Consider the following 21,081-nt stretch of genomic DNA (forward strand, 5'->3'; position numbering starts at 1 on the left):
CTCTTAATGCTTTCAGAACAAAAATTCATCACTTACACATGAAGGAGACTAACAGAACTATAAGCAAAATTCAAATGATACCAAAAGTAACTAGCAACAATTACAGTTAAAATACTAAATGTGAATACAAAAATATTGCTGAAAACCTTTAATTTGTTGGCAGTAATTAAGACAATTGTAGCCATCTCTCCTTTATTCATTATGTCTTTATTCTGTCATTTAAAACTATTTATAGTGACACTGGGTTGATTCACCATAATTTCCTTCCACCCACAACCATTTATAATTTTTTCCTCCAGTAATTTTATAAACTTAATGGTAATTTTTTTTTTTTTTCATTTCCATCTGCTGATAAAAACCAACCTGCCTTACTATATTTTAAAAAAATATTAGGGGTCAGAATAGCACCCACTGAGCAGCACAGTTTTAAAGAGGGCAGAAGAAATTCATTCTTCTTCCTTCTAATTCTGCAGATGCAAATTAGCTCAATGAGGGAACAGAGTAGATAGTGAAAAAGTGTTTATGATATATTTAGAAATAGTGAGCCTAGCAAAGTAATAAGTTCTGACATTTAAGACCTTTCTATCTTCTATTATATGAATATGAAATATGAATGATTACTTGCTTCTCAAGAATGCCATTCCCAATCTAGCCTTGATCAAAGTGATAGAAAATCAGAATAAAAATACAGTGTAATAAAATACACAGTGGACATTGAAGACAGTGTACATTTAAAACAGTCTCAAAAAAAGTCAGTTCAAAATTCACCTGGTATATTCCTCACTGTTGCCTCAATTTTTCTTTAGGCACTGTGGGAAGCCACTATTTTTCAACTTCCAAGTCAACAAGAGTACAATCTAAATGCTAAACCCCACCACACAAAAATGTTCTGTCCCTAGTAAATGCTCTTAATAGGCATAATGACATAGCGGTGACAATCTCAACTTCTCTGATTTAACAGGTTTTATAAAAATTCTCCAGTATGCAGGAATGTAAACTGGAGATTACATTGCAGCAGTTCTTCATTCACAGATTATATATTAAGAAATAAAAGGTAGAAAATTACACAGATGGCTGTTATTTTAAAATTCCATTTAAAACCATAGTGAAAGGAATATCAAACATTATTTTACACATAATGTCTGCACCAGAGACACCTGGCTGTAAGGAAACAGAATACACAACGGACCTAGAACACTGGCAATGTCTTGTAGTATATTACATTGGATGTATTTGATCTTTGGTGTAAAAGTAAAATAATTATACTGCTGGGAAGTGTTCTGAGCTGCAAGGTGCACAAAAGATCCAAAGCTTTGCAGGTCCTATGAATGTCTAGACAACATTAACATGGTTACCCATGATCAGCTCAATAACCTACGTAGATAACGCTGCAGATTAGTACTTCCACTTAGAGTTAAATGCTCCTTCAGTATAATACATGTTAAATGTACTTCAATACAACATAGCCATTCAAGCCAGACTTATTTTAAAATTAACTGAGTAAAAATGTTATTTTATCTAATTCAACAGATATACTGCCCCTGTATTCAGGACTATATCTGCTTTGGTCAGACACACACACAAAACCAAAAACCAGCTCAACAGTATTAAGAACATAGATCCAAGACTACTGAACAGGAAGGTGCATTTCTTTGGTTTTTTTGATTGTTTTGCTTTTAATCCTTCATCATGTTCCCATTTTCCATATAACATCTTATCGCAGTATTTTTTTGTCTCCACCCCTCATCCATTAAATAAACCTCCCATAATTTATTCAGGTCCCTTCTACATCTCCCCCAGCGCCCTTTCACTGCACTGTGTTCTCCAGTCCTTTCTTACGACTGAGTTTTCTCTGCCTTTCCTCAGTGAGGATACAGACTCTTTTTCCTGTACCCACTCTCTGGTTCTGATGACACTTGTAGGGATTTAACCACTGGCAAAAGTGACAATAGGTTCAAATGTAAATGGGGCAGGCAGGAGGAAAGCAGTCAATAACCTCAACTGAAGAATGTGACAAAAATTATCCACCCTAAGAAGAAAAGCAGCCCCCCAAAGATCATATAAAAACTTCTTTATCAACAGGAACATGTGAAATAATGACACCTTTCTCAAACTTGAGTTTTATTCAGTTTGTTATCTGCGATTACACTTTTGTATGAGTCCAGTGACATCAACTGAAAGCAGCAGCCTTAAAGTGAATGACTGAAATAACTCCTGGAATGGAAAGGTATTTAACAGTGCTACTTTAGATGCTACTTGAGCATCTACTTTCAAAATCCAGTTCTAAATACCACCCTCAGCCAACCAGAAAACAAAAACTACCTTCTGTACCAGTGTGTCTATTCAAATGGGGAAGAACTTACCATTAAGTTACACACCAAGAATTAGTTAAATTCCAAATACACCCAAGAAAACAGTAAAGCACTTGTGGGTGGTTTGTAAATAAAAGCTACATTCATTGACTACAATAATCAGTATGAATTCCTTACTGAGCTTTCATAAACAAGTCTATTCAGAACACTGCAAAATACTCCTATGGAGAAAGAATCTTCCTCTGTTTAGTACCTTTCACTCTCTGCTTTGGATTACCTGCCATGATCTCTGTGTTCATCCAGCCAAGTTCATTTTGCACTCACTAACTTTATTTTGAATAAAAATTAATTTATTGATCAGGACACCTATTTACCAGTATTTGCTTGGAAATAGGTGGATGCAGTACATCTAGTTTAATACTTTGCTTATATATATACACGTACATTTATATGCAAAAAATCAATAGCAAACAGCATCTGTTGATATTACACATATAAACCTCAAAATGTGTGTCTGTAAAGATATGTACCCACATGCATATATATCCACATACTAAAATTTGCAAACTAGATATGTGTATGAATAAGCACAAATATTTCAAGCACATACATTACACTGTGCATAAACAATATCATCCTAATAGTATCTGAAAACAGTTTAAAGACCAGTGTAAAAATCATCAGTGGAAAAAAATCTATTTCTCTTCATTGCAAATGTTTGTTAAATGTAAATGCTGATATTCTACTCCTTGGAAGAACGTTTGTCTGCATGTGGAATTTCATGATAAAAAGCTTTAAAGTCCCAGGTTTCTCTAGATAAACCCCACTGGCTTACTGATGCATGAATGCACTGAAATTGAATTACTGTACAACAGCAATTACTTTTCACAGTACAGTTATAATGAGAATCAGCTTCACAATGAACACCAGGTAGCTACAGTAGGAAAAGTTAATAAAAAGAAATCTCTTATTTGCATTTTCTGCTGCAGCAATGGCAGTTGCCTTAAAGAAAAATAATCCTTAACATTTGATTTGCCATCTTACAAGTAAATCAACAAATTTTTTTACAGGATTCTCTTTACTTGCAAAGAAACACTAATGAAAATAGAAATTTAACTGCATAGCTAAAGTTTCAATAACAGCTTTTGGAATATTCCCTAATAACCTATTTATCTTTCATTTTGCTTTCTTTTTCACTTCCCTCTATCTTCCTTGGATTTTTTCCTATTACACCATTAACTAGAAAAAGTAAAAGCACCAAATGAGTAGTTTTAATTCCACCTCTTTTTCACTATCAGGTCTGTTGCAGTAGTCATTTATTACTGAGCATTATGCTGTTGTGCTCTAGTCCTCTTCAGTTTCAAATAAGTGGCATCATTAAAGTACCATAAAGCCTTCTAAAAATTTTTTTTAAAAAAATAAAAAAAAAAATCACAGCTAACTTTAAATTAAGATTGATCAAGCGCATTTCCTATGAATGAAATCACTAAAAGTCCAGGAAAAGCAAAACCACGAGTGACAGCAGACTACACAAGGTTCTCAAAGGGATTATTTGAGTTTGGCTGTAAAATTAAACCCACTGCTGAACAATGCAGAAAACATTTCCACTTATGCCATCTTATGGGCACTAAGATTTTTCCCAGCTAGAATGTCATAGTCTTAAAGGTAAATTGATACATCTACATTTGTCACAGCTAGAAACAAAGCATCAGCAACATTGAATCAAAACCACTGAAGAGTGGTTTTAACTTAAATCATGTCACAAATATTTCAAAATAAAACCTGAAGTTGCCTCTCTGAAATTCGATCAAGTAGGGCAGTATTAGGAAGGAAATGGTTAACAGGAATATCCTGAACCAACATAAATCTAAGGTAAATAGTGAACACTGGGGAAGAAAAAAAAAAAGTTGCTTGAAAGGGTTTCCATGAGTAAGTAGATGACAAAAGGTTATATAATTGGTTTAGCACTTTCAGTTTTCCATTTATTTTATGTATCTGACAGCACAAAAATAGGACATTCTGTGATAGGATAATTGCATACTGAAGGGTAATTCAAACAGGGGATGAATATGATAAAAATCACACTGAACTAACTAATCACTATGAAAAGCGATGAGACAGAAAGATAAAAATTCAACCAGAATATAAAGGGGGAGGAGGGAAAAGAGAGTTCAAATGTGATTAATAGCTTTGAACAAGTTAATGTGTTTGAAAGCATAAAGCAAAACAAAAATCTGAAGGCGTTTCCAAGCCATCCTATTTCTAAATTTCCAGGTCTTTCTTCTTGGCCTTTTCAACAAATTAAACTTTTCATATACTGTGGCTTACTGAATACTTGTCACAGATTACTACATCTGCTAGAACCTGAAAAGTATGTAGATTAAAATATTTTATCGAAAAAGTACTTTAAATTAAGCCATGGATTTTGATGTTTACTTGAAGCTAATTCAGTGGGCGGTGTAGGGTAACTATTTGGGGTAACACTGGAACACATTTTCTGAGCACTTGGATTTGAACCCTTGCAATGGTCACCCCGTTATTTCTAGGCCTAAGAGATATTTTGTAAGGTACTCTTCATTTAGTACTTACCCCAATGTTACCACCAGCACATCTAAAATATTACTCTGAATTCTAGGTTTCAGTGCTCTTCATACAAGTTTCCATCAAAAGATTATGTCAAAATTCTGTTATTTTAGAGACAAAGCGATGCAGTATTACTTTGTCTCAGCATGGAGCAGAGGTCTTAGGTCCATAGGAGCCTTGTAACTCCTAGCTCACCTCTCCAGATATGAGGAGAAAATAAGCTATGATGTACCAAAGATGGAACCCATGCAAAACCTGCACTGTACCAAAGGATTTTGTACTTATCAGGACATAAAATACTAAGCACTACTTACTACCAGAATATAAAAGGTCACTCACTACCACCTCTAGCAACCAAGATGGACCACATTATGCAATTATGCAAAAAAGAATAAAGTTATTGGAAGGTAAACTAAGCAGATCATTTTTTAAAAGAAGCGACCCTATCCAAACCAAGCTTCTAGCTTCCTTTCCAAAGATGGAAACCTTCCAAAGAAGGCTCTGGATTTCAGTCACTTTTTTCCAACACTAAAACCCTTTCACACAATACTATACGCATGGTTCAACTTCACAGAATTTGGGCTTATTTTTACTCAGAGCATGGTGGCCTGTATTGGTCCTATTTTTTTTTCTTCCTTAGATAAAAACACTATCTGTATGAAGAGGCCAAACCAGTTCTAACCACTCACAAACATTAGAAAGCATTTGTTGCAAAGCTCTAATTGAGACACAAACTGTTCTACCCCAATAGCACTCCACACCAACGGAATAGAGCTCCTCTGACCAGCAAGCGTGCAGCTTGCTTTCCACTTCTCAATCTAAATGAGCACTGCTCCAAGTAGCGAGGAGCAAGGAACACACACACAGGGCTTCTGGAAGCTCTTACACACATCTTAAAGTGAAGTTTTTCTCTGAAAAACAGACTGTAAAAATAGCATTGTGGGGTTCCATGTTTATTGTCTTTCTTTGCTTCCCTGCCAAGTGTGCTCAGTTTACAAACTGAAATATGTTTTACTTCACTGCCAGCCCAGAAAATTCCACCTCTAAAATGTAGCCAAATTCCTCCCTCCCTTTTGCACCATAACAAATAATAGATGGCTGAAGGCAAAATTTTGTCTACAGTTACACAAATGGAGTCCCTGTCCTTGGGTGATGCCTTCAGCTCCACAGTTGAGACACAAAGACCTTCAACTCAATTGAGCAGACAAATCTGGCTGAAATAGAGTAGCTGGTGGCAAATAGCATCACCACAGCGTCCTGTTAGCTTGTTGATATAGGTGATGCAACAGGAACTGCTATTACAGGCAGTCACCTAAATTTCTAGCAAAGAATAATGCAAAATGAAAACTACAACAGGAAGACCTGTTATTTTTTAGGATATGCATGTTACAATGAACTCCTATTCAATATAGTAAAACACAGAAGTCAGAACTTTCAAAACAAAAAAAACAAAAACCAAACAAACAAAAAAACTCCCCTCCCCACCAAAAGCTACACATGCACAGAAAGCTCAATGTAGTTACTTAATGATCATTAATAAGTCGCCTTTAGAGTGATGTAGTACTTACTGCAATTAGAGGAATTTTGGATTTAGTCCTATTTGAGGTATCTGCATCTTTTTCTAGATTTGAACTAAAGGACAGTTATTGAACTTGGAAGATTCCCTGCAATAATATTTTTATAATAGTGAGCAGTGAAATTAAGTCTGCTTTGGTTTGATATTTTGAAATCTAACATTTTAACACACAACCATACATAGTTATGTTTTACTGAACACAAGTGATACCTTAGAAACTTGTATGGGAAACTGGTAGTCCAAACCTAGTTACACTCTCTTGCATTTATCTATTGATAGTATAAATAATTTGTATCTGTTCTCTTGAACACTGATCCTAAAATACTTCTGAACACTTCAGCACCTTCAATTACTAGTACAACCTTCAGAGCAGAGCCTAAATTATATAGTTTTACATCAGAGAATGAAATAGCAGATTGATCTGCTACTTACCCGTACAGCTTCGGACTTCTTATGAAACATTTCTTCCATATTCTTTGCTAATTTTTTCACAAGCTGAAGGCCATCAATTTCTTCTATTGCAACATCCTTCTCATATTCTTTGTATTTCTGGAAGAAAAAAATGAAAAAGAATCAGGGGAAAGTTATTCACAGTGAACCAGCTGAAATTTTGACAACTAATTATTAGTTTCGTATTACATTTTTGCTGACATTCTTCATTTATTTGATGTTTATTTGTGACAGAAGGCTGTTTTGTGCCAAGCCACTGTCACAGGGACAGAACTGGGTTTGAACCAGAACTCCATTAAGAATATATAATAGAAATATTTATCTCGTGCACTGTAGGAAAACGATAATTCCCCTTCACAGCATTTAAATTACCCTCCCCGCAACTGAACACCAGCCAAAAAAAAGTAGTAAAAAATCCTCATATCCCATCCAAAAATCATTTAAAACCAGTGATATGCTTGGCAATCCACTGTGCCTTAGCAACCTAGAATCCTCCTCCTTCTCAGCTAACTTCCTGTAGCTGTCTGTTTCACAAGCTTTATACAATACTTACGTTACGAATACTTATACTACAAGCTTATCTAGACATTCTTAGCTGTCCGTGCAAAGAAAACCATAAATAAGCCACATAAACATGAGCCTTTATCCAAATGCAAGCATAGAAATATATTTTATACAATATGGATGAGCATTAACTTACTGTCTCTTTTCACAGTGTGAATAACTCTAAGACTGATTAAACACTAAAATTATATTCAAAGCAAATTTTATCCTCTATTTTCTGCACATCAACATTTTTTCTTTATCAGTGTTTGCGTATAAGAATATAAAATTTAAAAAAGCATTTAATACTGAGAACATTCCTCTTTCCCATGTCATTCCACTATAGCCTGGACTCTAAGAAGTGATGGCTTCCAGTCTAGTTATTGTTTGTTTATCTCTATTGAAAACATGTATGGTTGCAATGCACTAATCATTGCCCATTACCGAACCCTTAACCTGTTCACATAATTGTACCTCCATGATACTGCGAGGACGATGAAAAGCATACCTGGCTTATGCCAGCTTTAGCCCTATGTACAAAAATATCTTCCAAACCTCTAAAGCAGACTCTTAGGGCAACCCACTGCACAATACTTGAGTCAATAAAATGAGCTGGTATTATTAAAAAGATTTATCATTAAAATTTGCCTATAGAATTATGATTATCTCCAAATCTTATATAACTCCAGAGAAAGAAGAAAGAATAAGGGCATCAAAAAAAGTGGCTCAAATCACCTGGATGAACACTAAAATGATCAAAACAGCAAATAAGTCAGGCCCAGCTATGTCCTGGCTTGTGATGGAAGGAAGGAAGGAAGGAAGGAATCTATTGTAAGAGCATGCCTGTGCATATTGTACCCATTTCTTCTGACAAAACTAATTTTCAAAGCGAAGTAACACTTTGGACTTGCTTTAAACTTTATACTTCTCTGTAATAACTTGTATGAATGTTTTTATAAGCAAATAATAATAATATTTGATAAAACATCATTTGCAGACAATTTCATAAGAAGGTTAAAAATACAAAGTTGTCGGTAAATATTTAGGACACTAAATCTTTTATATTCTGTAATAATTCCATTTTTCCACATTATTTCATTTCCTGTTATGAGGCTCTATTCTATCCAAGATGGTAGTCTAAGCAATCTAAAAAACCTCAAGCAGACCACCTGCATTTTGCTCCCTGGAGGCAAGAGGGGAGATCTGGGGTTTTTCCCCTTCTTGGTCTGCATTTAAATGCCATAAGCAGAGTTCTGATTTCAACTCTCTAAGTCCATTTATGCCATTACTAAACTCGCTACTCTCCACTCCAAAAATATTAATTTAGGATAGCACAGTGATTTGTCTAAAATAGAAAAAAAAAATTTTTTTTTTATTTACTGGAGAAAATACAAGAACACAGTAGACGAGAGGTAAATGTTATTGAAACAAATACTGCGATAAAATGTAGTAAATTAACAGCAAATTGAAAACATTCCCAGTTAATTAATGATGTCAAAGTCTGTCCACGTCCCACAGGATTTGAAGCTTTGGAGAATTTAAAACAAATGAAACAAAATGCACTGCCATGAACAACTGCCGTATTTATTAAGTTAATAGATCAAGTACAAATTTGAATCACTTATTTCAAGCTGCACAGATCATGTTCAACATATCAAGTTCTGATAAAAATGGTTTCCTTCAGACTTGACCTTTAAGTTCTTAGAAAGTATTTTAAAATGCGTCACTTCAAGAGACTGTTTTCAGGTCACCAGATTTATTGATTTAAGCTTTGCCATCAAGCGAAGAAAACCAGGCAATTATTCACTGCATTTGTCTGAAAACTGAATGGTACAGTTGAAGTCGACAGATTTCCAAGGCACAGTGAATCATACCATATATTCTATTAGGCTATTGTGAGAACACATTAAAAAGCCACACTTCTCAAAATTGAGTAACCGGTGCTTTTGAAAATTAATAACTTGCACTCAAAATAGATGGAATGATTTATTAACTGATAATTTATTATTTTATAATTATGCTAGTTCATAGTACATAAATTCATTTTTTTCCAAATTTAAATGCCAAAGTTCCAACCAAAAAAATTGGAGGAAACAGAAGATATTATTTAAGTTTTATTTGAGAGGACCACACAGCTTGCATGGTGCATGTCTAGTCAATTGTTGGAAACCTCCAAGAACATTTGCAACAAACTAGGAGTATTTACTTGATCTGCAAGACCTTGGCAACCAAGAGGTTTACATAATAAGGGGTTTACATAATATGTATTTTACATTCAGTATTTCATTGCCATAAAAATACTTCTATTATTTTTTCAGCCGTCAGTGGAAGGTTCCAAAACAGGAGAAATTATGTGGTTGGAAAAAACACCAGCTGCTTTTAGTATCCTTGTGCTCTAGTGATTGTCTGGAGGGAAGAAGTGCCAGCTTTATCTGTGCATGTCTATACACTTCCTCTTAGTACTCAATGTGCATGAGGCTGGGAATTTAGAGTCAATCTAGAAAACAGTTGATTTTGTAATAACTATCAATGCAAGAAACTTGAATCACAGCAGATAGTGAAAAAAACAAAACCACAATAAAACTGTAACAAAGGACATCATTAATAATGGATTCTCTTCCTTTCACTGCAGAGGCTCTCTGACCTCCAGGCTCTCATCATCTCCCTACCACTAGATTTTTACATATTGAATTTGGTTTTAATTTAAATAAATTAGCTAAAACAGCAAAGACATAGTTGCTTTGAAATAAATTTGAAATAGTTTTTAAATGAAATCATTTATTTTATTTTAATGTCATTTTGAGAAAACAGCAGCATGCCACTATGGTTGCAGTCAAGCAAAATGCCATCACGGACAGTGGTGAAAAAACCTAGCTTCTGGGCCATGCTGTCCTTTATATTTCCAGACTTGCAAACCACCTCATAGTATTGCCATTCTGAATGGCTCTTCCAAGCAATGCCTTAAATAGCCACTTCCCTCCACTGTTAAAAAGATGAAGTTGATGATAAAGTTTTTTGTTTTGTTTAAAAAAAAAAATAAATTATGAAACCCTCAATTTTTTCAATATTCTATAATTTTATTCCAGTAAGTGATAATGAAAAATCAACATTTGTAACATATCCGGTAGTATATTTGTACTGTTATTAAAAGGAAAGAAAGCAGCCTTGACTTCACTCTAAATCATTGACTTGCATATCAAAAGTGCATGAAAAGTTAGAGTCACAGTTAGACATGTCTTTTGTTAAGTGGATTTCCAATTGTCTAGAAGATCGAGCAGATACGTCTGATTTGCTGCGTTATGAAAAGAAAAAAAAAAAAAAAGGCCCAAAAAAAACCCAGCTTGAAATGCTGATTCTTTCTGCTTGCAAAAATCAGCCTTTGGTAAGAAATTCTCCAGAGAGACAAGAACATTGATCATTTGAGAAAGCACACAAAAAATAAATTATTTCTTCAGTGTCTGTTTTGCCAGATCATTTCACGTAAGCGCCAGGGAAAGACAGACTGTACTTCACTATCAGAACTTTTAACGCTTTTCATGGATTTAGGTGTGGGGGTTTTTTCTTGCATGGTAAATGATCATCTAGAAATAACATATCAGAAAGCAATTGATACAAAACTCAGGTCTGAAGCATTTTATGCAATCCAAGTATTTGGCACTGAAACGTCAACAACAACAAACACAGACACCAACAAAACAAAAAAAAACCAAAAACAAACAAAAAAACCCCACACCAAAAACCATGCAGCTTGAGTAACCAAGGCAGGAAAAGACAAGCAAGACAACTTCAGAAAGATGCCATGTCAGCTACAGTTTGAATTTTTTCTCCTTGTTTTTTCTCCAAATAGAAACATAATCTTTGTGTTCCTGTTTTTATCTACTTCTATCAACTCTTATCAACATCAAGACAATTACCTTTATGCTGTATATAAAAATATTTCAAGTGTATAAACAGTCCTTAGTCTTTGGACAAGTCTGTGCATGCTTTGTACATGTGCAGAACACTACAGCCATTTATGACAAAAATTCTTCCCACTCCCTGGGATTTTCAGAGCCAGTAAATACCACTACCATCCTGACCAAAGAAAGATTTTTACGCAACAGGAATTCTGTAATAATACTTTAAAAGGAATCTGCTGGTTTGTGTTGCATATCAGGAACTGATATACGCCTCTCAGATGTATTCACAGCTATAAGCTTGCATAGTTGTACATACTTTACAAATGTTGCTATTTGAGAGGTTTTGTCACACACGTTAAATATATATATGCATGTATAATTTTTTTGTTTTATAATGAAAAAGCAGAACCAGCATGCAAGTGAAAGACCCATTATTCATTCAATCTTTCTGTTAAAAAAAAGTATGTTTACTCCATGCCATCTGAAAAAAAAAAAACCACAAAACCTCAACAAAAACCCAACAAAAAACCCCACACCAAAACCACTGTCAGATGTTCAAGTCTCAACATTGCAAATGTAAAATGAGATTACAGAAACATACACTTGTGATTAAATCATCAGCTTTTTATTTCAATTAATATCTATTGCCCAGTAGAAAGGCTGTGCTATGCATTGCTTTGAACCGTTTAAACTTGCTTCAGACACTCTGTCATATAAGTCCTAACAGTTACTCCCTTCAGCACAGAAGTGCTGGTTTGAAGGGCCACGTGAGTTAATTGGCTTATTAGAACTATTTTAATTCTATATTTGAGATGTCCTGACAATCAAATGTAATCAATGAGTCTGCAAGGCTGCAAAAATCTTACAGCTAATACAATTTGCAGCTCTTAATGTGGTTTCTTTAGTTACAAAGTCAAAAGCTATGTGAGCCTTAAACACAGTTCTGTCTCAATTAATTCTTAACCCCCAAACCCATGGATTTCTTCACTAATGTTGACTTTCCTACCTAAAGTAACCTTGGTTTTTTAGGTCAAGTTCTTCTAGAGCACAGGGATCAGAATGTTGATAATACACTACATTTTTATGCATCAAGAAAAAATGTTTTTTCTTTCACTATTCAATTCATTGCAATCTAAAAATAAAACTCATGATCATTTTTTTATGTTCTTCTCCTTGAATAATGATTTTTTTTGTGTGTATGTTATTAACACTACTGCATAAAATTTAAAACAAGTGGCATTTATTCAGGGTGCTTTAAAAATACCTACTCCTTTTTACACTTTGTGGGGTTTGTTTTTGTTTTAAGTATAAAACCCCAAACCTACAATTTATGTGGAGCAAACTGACAATGTAGTCATATTAGGTGCTGCCTTACACCATTAACAGTTGTGTCACAATTAAAAGAGCTATGCACAGAGAAAGACTTTCCACTATTAGCAAAATATGGCTCTGAGCTTTTGAATCAAAAATAACAATATAAATTTTTCTTGATGTAGAAAATCTATCACATCATTTTATAAGACAATATTATTTTAAAACAATATCCATGTTAAAATTGATGGGACACAAAGAGTGAAAGTTCAAACCTTATGTGGCTCAAGCTCTTGCAGTGCTCTACCACACCAGCACACATCCCTCTGCACATGAGAGATAACAGAGCAATTCCTAGCAAAAGATTTTAAAAATATACAGCACAGCCTCTAACTGCTTCATTAGAAGTGAGGGGTCACTAATTATGTATATGCTGTTGGAATAAACCTGAATTTGAAGGCAAATAAAAAACAGTCTCCAGAATTACATGTGCATGTGAGTGGGAATCTGAGCTTTTCCACTGAGCAGAAGGCTACTCAGATGGCACTACCACAGCAGAGATATCAAATACAGATGGTGCACTCCTCTGATAGACTCATCTGTGAATCTCTTCTTAGTAAAAGATTTTGTATTTTCCCATTATCACATTGACCCTATGGTGGTGTGGTTTTGTTTAAACTAGAGTGCTGCCATTATGTTGTTATTATGTGGTCCTCCTTACTCTAAAATGCATTCAGTGAAGCAAATTTAAAGGCCTTAACAAAATAAGCAATAGTAAGAGTTGGTTTTATTTTGTTGTTGATAGCTGGCAAGTATCTATGATAATCTCCATTCTGCACATGAGGATATTGAGACCACATAAATTCAGTGACATGCCCAATGTCACACAACAGTTCAAAATTATGAAGAGAACAAGCTCTCTTGGTTACTCTTCCAGTGCCCTGCCCAATAGACCACAGATAACTTTGCTAGCTTCAGCTTGATCTGCATGGAAAGATGAGTCACAATGGCATACTTCTCACCTTGACATTAGAGAACTCCTTGATAATTGGGAGTTTGTGTTACACCACATTACACACTCCTATTAACCTTTACTGAACCTCTTTGTGTTGATGAAATCCATCAGCGATGACCAGTGTGATGGCACGCTCATTTTCTTCTCTGCAGAGAAATTTTTATTCACTTCATCAAATGACTCCAAGGAGCTCTACATTAGCCTGTCACATTTTGACTCTTGCCGCACACTGGTGTCCGAGGAACTCCTGTTGCCTCAAACTCCCATTTAGTTACTTTATAAAATACACTTTGAAATGCAAAATATTGAAATATTGGTTGCATGCTATTTTACTATGATTAGCTACTCAAAGCTGTGCCTGAGATATTACAGCCAAAGATCAGCTATCCTGGGAAATTTGTTATCATCAGCAGACTTGACAAGGATAGTTACTGCTTTCCTTGCAAAATAATTTACACACAATGTAAGTATTGTACAGTCATTGCAAGGGCACTATATCCCCAGCATATTTAATCTTTACAAAGATACTTACTTCTGACCTATTTTTACCTCATTGCTACATGCAAGTGCTACAAAACCAAACCAATTAAAGCATTAAGCTGAATGGTAAGCAAAACCAAACAAACCAACCAACCCAACTCCTGATTTAGCAATATTCCTCTGTCCTGTCTGTGAAACGTGTCCACACAAGATATCTCCTCAAACCTTTGCACAACTAGATATGTATAGGTATACCATGTAAACAGCAATAATGAGAAGAGTCTTGAATATACACCTGGTTAAAACAGGTGAGCTAGTGTGGAAAGATACAAGCTACTCTACAATACAGAGCATTTCTCAACACAAATAAAATTTAAAAGCAGCAGTCACATCGGTGATGCATAAATTATCATATTCTCTAATAAAGATATGGAAACACACTCCAGCCATTTCAAACACTTGCCCTCTAAGAGTAATTCAGTATTGCAATTTTTACTTGAAGTCCACCATGAAAAATGGGTGACCCAAATAACAACCTAGCTAGGGGATCTAACTCCAAGCAGAGGTCAGGAATACACTCCCATCTTTCCCTCTAAGAGAGCTGCTTTGGGTCAGGGCTAACCAGAGTAACAAAAAACAATTGAGAAAGTTTGCCTTGCTGCTGCCTCCAGCATCCAGAGGCAGAGGCCAAGGGGACTTTGGACTCTTTTGCAGAACAGTGCCAGCTCACCATCTTTCCTGACTATAAATTCCATCATATTGAAAATGGTTGAAAAAAGCAAATTACTGTCTTGTAAATTCTTTTACACATCTGAAAGATCTTCACAGGCCAGCATGGGTGTTTTAAGAGCCATGGCTATTAAAGTCTAAGCAAGTCTATTAAAAACTGCTTTAGAAATATATTTTACAGAAGCTATCTATGTAATTATACATACCTTTGCTTCTATTTTAGAAGAGAACATAAAGCCCTCATGTAAACCAAAAAAGAACATTCCGGAACTGCCCTGAAGACTCCTTTTTCCATAAAGGCATACTTGATACTCTTGAAAACTCACTACAGTATTTCACATGAACTGCTTTAAACAATGAACAAAAACCCCATAGGTATAAATCTGCAGAATCACAATATGACCCAGAGGGTGCGTTCATTCAAGGCAAAGCCATCACTGTATTTTCAGGTGAAAGGAAGTATATTAGAAGCATGTACATCTAATCTGCTCCTCACAAAAGTTTGAAGAAATGTGAGAATGCAGTCCTTTCATCCTGGATAGTTATTCTGAGTCACTGAAGATTCAGAAGTAGGGAACCTGACAATTTACTATTTTCACCAATTTCTTGGCTGAGATGAGATACTACAGCATTTTCTTTTGTACACCAAAGTGCATTGGTCCTCTCTGAAAGCCCTTATGCTTACTGGAAACAAGGACAACCAAAAGAGACAGCTTGCTTTGTGCCTTAAGGTCACAGGATACACCCACAAACTAATTCTTTCAATCAGACTTTCTTTATAATGTTTTTTTTGTATTACACTTCCTTTTATCACTGTGTGTCTCTCTCTCCCTCCTTATTGTTCCGCTTCTGTGGACCTATGCCTGCCTTACACCCAGCTGTTGTTCTGCGTTTCAGTATTTCTATATATTTTTATTAGACAATGCTTATTTTCCATCCCAGAAAAACTAGACAACTGCCTCCCCACCTTCCATGGTTGCCCCTAAATGAGCAATAAAATGAGCAACAAAGAAAGCTACAGACAAAGTGAAGCAGAGACACAAAAACTGAAGAGCATTCTGAAGACAAACCTTTGCTTAGCAATAGCCATGTCTTGTGACAAGATTTAAAAGCACTGCTCATTTAGAATAGCTTATGCTTATTGTTCCTCAGAAAAAGAAACGTGTAGTCTTATCTCCTTGGGACACAAACTCTGTTCGCAACTTGCAACCTTCTCTATAACTAACATTCATCAGCTTGGGTAACAATTCTATAACTTTACTCTTTCCATTGGGTTGGATGTTCAACATTAACTCTTAAATGGGCTTTATTTCATTGTTTGTCACTATGAAGGACATAGCATTGGTCCCTACTGCTATATCTCATCATCGCACTTTTCTGTCTCCACCTGATAAAAGTATTTATATCAATTTAGGATTTTAGACAGGTATCGGAACACTGTGTATCAAAGTGGACTTGTAAGAACAAGAAAAAGCATAACATCTGAATATCTGAACTCAGGCACCTAAATTTAGGCTTCCAGTTCTTCATTTCATCACTGAACATGAAAAATGATTTTATTTTCAAAAATCTAAACTCCCCTCAGTCACATCACATCAAAGCCAGCAATGTCAGTATGTTCTCAGCATCTCTGAAAATCAGACCACCTGCATGTGGGTCTGTGTGCAGATGTCTTGACAAGAATTCATCAGACTAACCATAAAAAAAAAAAAAAAAAAAAAGAAAAGAAAAGATTTGGAAACCAAACTGTAGTATTTGGCACTGCCTGGAAGTGTGAAAACACATCTGTGTTTTTGCCATGTAAGCTAATGCTTTTCACTTTCATGTGTGATTCTCAGTCACTTACAGAACTTCACATGAAACAGTACAGAATGACTAGCCTTTCTGAACATTCAGGTACAGTAGTATATCCACCATGATTTCTTTCAATGCCTCATAAAACAAGCTGGTAAATACACAAGGAAATACAAAGGGTTAAAATTTGATTGCCAAACCATGTCCAATCCAATATTTGATAACTGCCTTTAAAAGACTGTAGTATGATATAAACTAGTGCCCTGTACAACTGAACTTGCCCATATCTTTCTCTCTTTGGACCATTTAGCTATAATGCATTTATTCTTAGCCTGGCATCTAAAATACTGACATGCTGCTAGCTCCCAAGGTGTTTGGGTTTTTCCCCTCAGAGTGTTTTCTCTCTCGCACTTTTAAAAAAGAAGCTTGAAACCTAGTTAAGAAAAAGCCCTCTGCATAAAACAATGAACATATCAAAACCAGAAACAGAGCTCTGTTTGTAGCTCTTGCTTTGTTTTTTTTAATGAAAATTGGATTAATAATCTACAGAATAATAGCCTTTGTATCATATCATACCCACACTACACCATAAGCAAGTATTCCAAAACATCAATGCAAAGAGTAAATAAACACACTGAGCAATTTAAAATTTTGCAGAGAGGAGGGTGAAGAATATCAGCCTCAATCTCAGTCCTTATTTTCCCCTGAAACTGAAAAGACAAAACATTTATTAAAGTGTACATAGCTCCCTAATGATATTGCCTTCATCAAAATGTATGTCAAAAACTAACCAGATTCAGACCCTCTACTTAGAAATTTGTATTGTCTTATGCCTGTATTACAGTCTTGTCTTTTTTGTGCATCACAAAAAACAAACAAACAAAAAAAAAACCCAAAAAAAACCAAACCAGCCAAACAAGAAAATAAGTTGACTACTTAAGGGTAGATTTATTTTTGTGTACATACATGTCAGTATTTGATCAGATTGGAAACATTTCAACAAATCATCAGTTTAGTGCTGGTTTTGCAAAATTAAAAAACTTTTGCCCAAACTTAACCAAATTAAATTTGAACCAAACCTATCTCAAGTTAAAGTGTAGGGCACGTTCTTCTTCTATTATTTACAGAGGTTTCTACATGCAGTTAGTTGTATCATACATCCACAAACACGGAGATGCTTATTCAGCTTTTCTCTGATTCTCAAAGGGCTAGAAAGTTTTTGTAATTTAGGAATTCATTACATTACCAACAGAGTTCATCTCACAAAAAAAAAATAGAGCATATTACATATAGCACCACGATAGGTCATCACTGTAGCATATAGAAATAAACCATTTAACTCGAGAGTCTATAATAGGATGCATAAACTAATACATTTGTCAGAAAAAGTACGGAGCTTTTGTACTAGAAAGGACCCAGCAACAGCTTTGTTTTGCTTGGTCAATAAACCACTATTAATGATAATGTATCTATGAATTAAAGATGCATCAATCTGCATAGCAGAGAATAGAAGCTATGAATAATAGCCAAATCAATACTATGAAGCTGTAAAGAATACGGTGTGCTCTCCTTCAGGCTAATAGTAATTAATTTACTTTTGCTCCTTTCACACATGAAAGGAAGCTAGTAGAAGAACACTTTAATGACATAGAAGTTGTTAATTAGAAAAAGAACACATACTGTTATCTCCTTACTGTATCTTTTCTGTTCATATGCTTCCAGCATTTTAAAAATATTACTTTATTTTTTGTAATAAAAATACTACAGGAAAACAGCTTGTGTTTTAGGAGCATATGCATATACTGGCTGATATTTTCAAGCACTACAATTTGAAAGTTTGCTTCTTAAATAAAAGATCTTGTTCCAGTTGGGATGTTCATTAGTATAAACAGCCAATGTCTAAAATCACATTTCTGCAACACAAATACTCTACTAGGGAATATATGTATAGAAGTGTTTTATGTGGTTCGTTATACCACAATGGAAAGCCTCAGCATTGAAAAATTATGTTTGCTTATGTTGAGGCTTATTTTACTTGATTCAAGTCTACTAGTTAGTTAAATAATGCCTTTTTTACAGTTAAAAAAAGACCAGGTTTAAATGATCAGCATCTAGTGGAGGCATCCCCTTCTTAGGAAAAAAAAAAAAAAAAAAAAAAGATTTGGTGGTTCTGTTATTTTGAGAGACTGGACCTAGACCAACAAGTCTGTAGAAGAGGAAGCAAGATAAAGCTACTGGTTCTCTGGTTTTAAAATTCTGAAGAACAGAATTTTAATATTCATTGTGTTTGAATTCTTTTAAGTACTTTTTGCACAAAGTAAACTTTAAATTGCTACAATTAACAGTATCTTTTATACAAAGACATCAAAATTAAAGTTTCCATTTTTAAAATATATTCTTCATGATAATGTTCAGCAAACTGCCATCAGCAGACTGCTACTATTTCATTGCTTAATAAAAATACACAATTTTGCTAAACCTCAGAACATCAAACAAAGCTGCCTGAATCACAGGCTATTACTAGTCAATCTATTGATAAAATTCCTCTCAGCTCACCACAAAGCAATGACCTTTTTGGTGAACTGCATTCAAGCCTCTAAGACAGCAGAGTAATTAACATATACTTAAGTTAAAATCATAAGTGGTCCTATTGAAGCAGGCAGAAAAAGTCAGCACTTAAAGCTATCCGTGTGTGAATTAGGGTCCCAGTGGTCATTTCTGACTCTCAACACATCCTGATGTAGTTTTGCTAAACTCATGTCATCAAGCACAAAAAAAGCTAACTTGAGACTGAGCTTGACCTTTGGTTGTTTACCAGCAACTGTGTAAAAGATTCATAATGTAGGGTCACATCTCCATCTTGTGAGCTTTCTAAAAAGTTTTGCTGGGAAAGAACATAATGCACATAACCAAGGGCAGAATACTCTCTCAATTTCCAGCACCAGATTTTGTCCTGTTAACCTACTGAAAAATTATAATAATTATTAGATTCTTGTCAAGCTCTACCCTGCAATGTAAATATCCAGAATTTCCTTGCAGGTTTCCTCTTTTCACAGAATTACAATTTGTCCCTCATTATTACAAATGTACAAAGAACAGTGTACATCAATAAAATATAATTGTGGCAACTGGACATTCTGTTTGCATTTGGAGGTACGGCAGAGCCTGTGCTGCATGCACAGGACTGCCAGAGGCATACATCTGTTTGTGCAGTTCTAGTTCAGTAGTTTAAGGAATGAAGTATCACCTCATTACAGAACTGCCATGTATGAGTGAATTTGTGGAGCTTGCCCTCCTCACAGTGAGACAGTTCTAATCTCCGTGCAAACCACAGTGGCAGCACAGAGATGAAGTGTTAAGCTTATCAGGCCTCATCTGTACCATCACCTACTTAGTTAAGCCCAGGCCATCCATTTCTCTGTCATTTCTTTGTTCCTGAGGTGCCTGAATGCATAATAGCCACTAGTGAAAGATGCAAGATATCTTTAAGACTTCACAAGAAGACCACCTACTTTTTTTTTTTAAAACACAAACTGGAAACAATTCACAAGCACCATTTTAATCATAGGTTGCACTGCCTGCATTTTTTCTTACACTAGAATTCTACCTTGTACTATCACAACATAACATGTTACAATAAAGCTATTCATTTATTTTATATTAACTTTCAATGTTTGCATAGAAATTCCTAACTCTGAAAAAGCCTACATTCCTATTATGGTATAACAGTTAGGAAGGGTTCTGGTAATTGAAAATCTTATGGCATAATAAAAACAAATTTGTATTCAAACATTCTTTTGGGGCATCGTCAAGCAAATCAAGAGTTTTGTTTCAATCACAAAACAAGGACTGTTCTTCAGTGGCTTTAAAAAAAGCATCAAAAAAGGTTGCCTTTAATTCATTCAAAATAAAGTTCCCTTTTAACCATTTGTTTTTAGTAACACAATTCTGCTTTCAAGATCATGATACCTTATGGATTTTTATTTCAAGAATAAGGTCCAAAACTTTACATACGAGCAACTGCACCCACAAGATATCCTAAATGCTTGGCAGGAAAAAACATGAAGTGGCTTCTAGCAAAGCACTGAGGTAGATAGAAGACTTGTCCTCAGATAAGAGTCATTCTGCTGTTTTGGGAGCAGCTGGGCCAAAACAGTAAGCTCTTGGTGAGATGTGTGGCCACAAGAGACTCCTCTTCCTAAGCACTTTCTAAAGCCAGGGGACCGAGATGGACTAACCTCTAAGGTTCCTAGTCACCAAATGAAGGAGACTCTTCCTCTCTCCCCCAACTATGGTGGAAGGACAAGTAAACCCATTTGATTAGGCTAGTTCGCAAGACCTGCCCACCACGTCTCCTTCTGGTTTAACACGTCTTCCAGATTGCTGTTA

At 35.2% G+C, this 21,081-nt stretch overlaps 1 protein-coding gene across 1 annotated transcript in view; it reads right to left on the bottom strand.

Moving 5' to 3' along the window:
• CACNA2D3 (calcium channel, voltage-dependent, alpha 2/delta subunit 3) overlaps nucleotides 1-21,081 on the bottom strand; it is a 476,027-nt gene that overhangs the window by 366,132 nt on the left and 88,814 nt on the right. The window contains exon 3 of the mRNA XM_010572633.1: nucleotides 6,904-7,020. Within this exon, the coding sequence (XP_010570935.1) occupies nucleotides 6,904-7,020 (117 nt within the window). The remainder of the gene's footprint in view (nucleotides 1-6,903; nucleotides 7,021-21,081) is intronic.

This window comes from Haliaeetus leucocephalus, unplaced genomic scaffold (assembly GCF_000737465.1).
Source record: "Haliaeetus leucocephalus isolate CR32 unplaced genomic scaffold, Haliaeetus_leucocephalus-4.0 Scaffold2, whole genome shotgun sequence".
NCBI lineage: Eukaryota > Metazoa > Chordata > Aves > Accipitriformes > Accipitridae > Haliaeetus > Haliaeetus leucocephalus.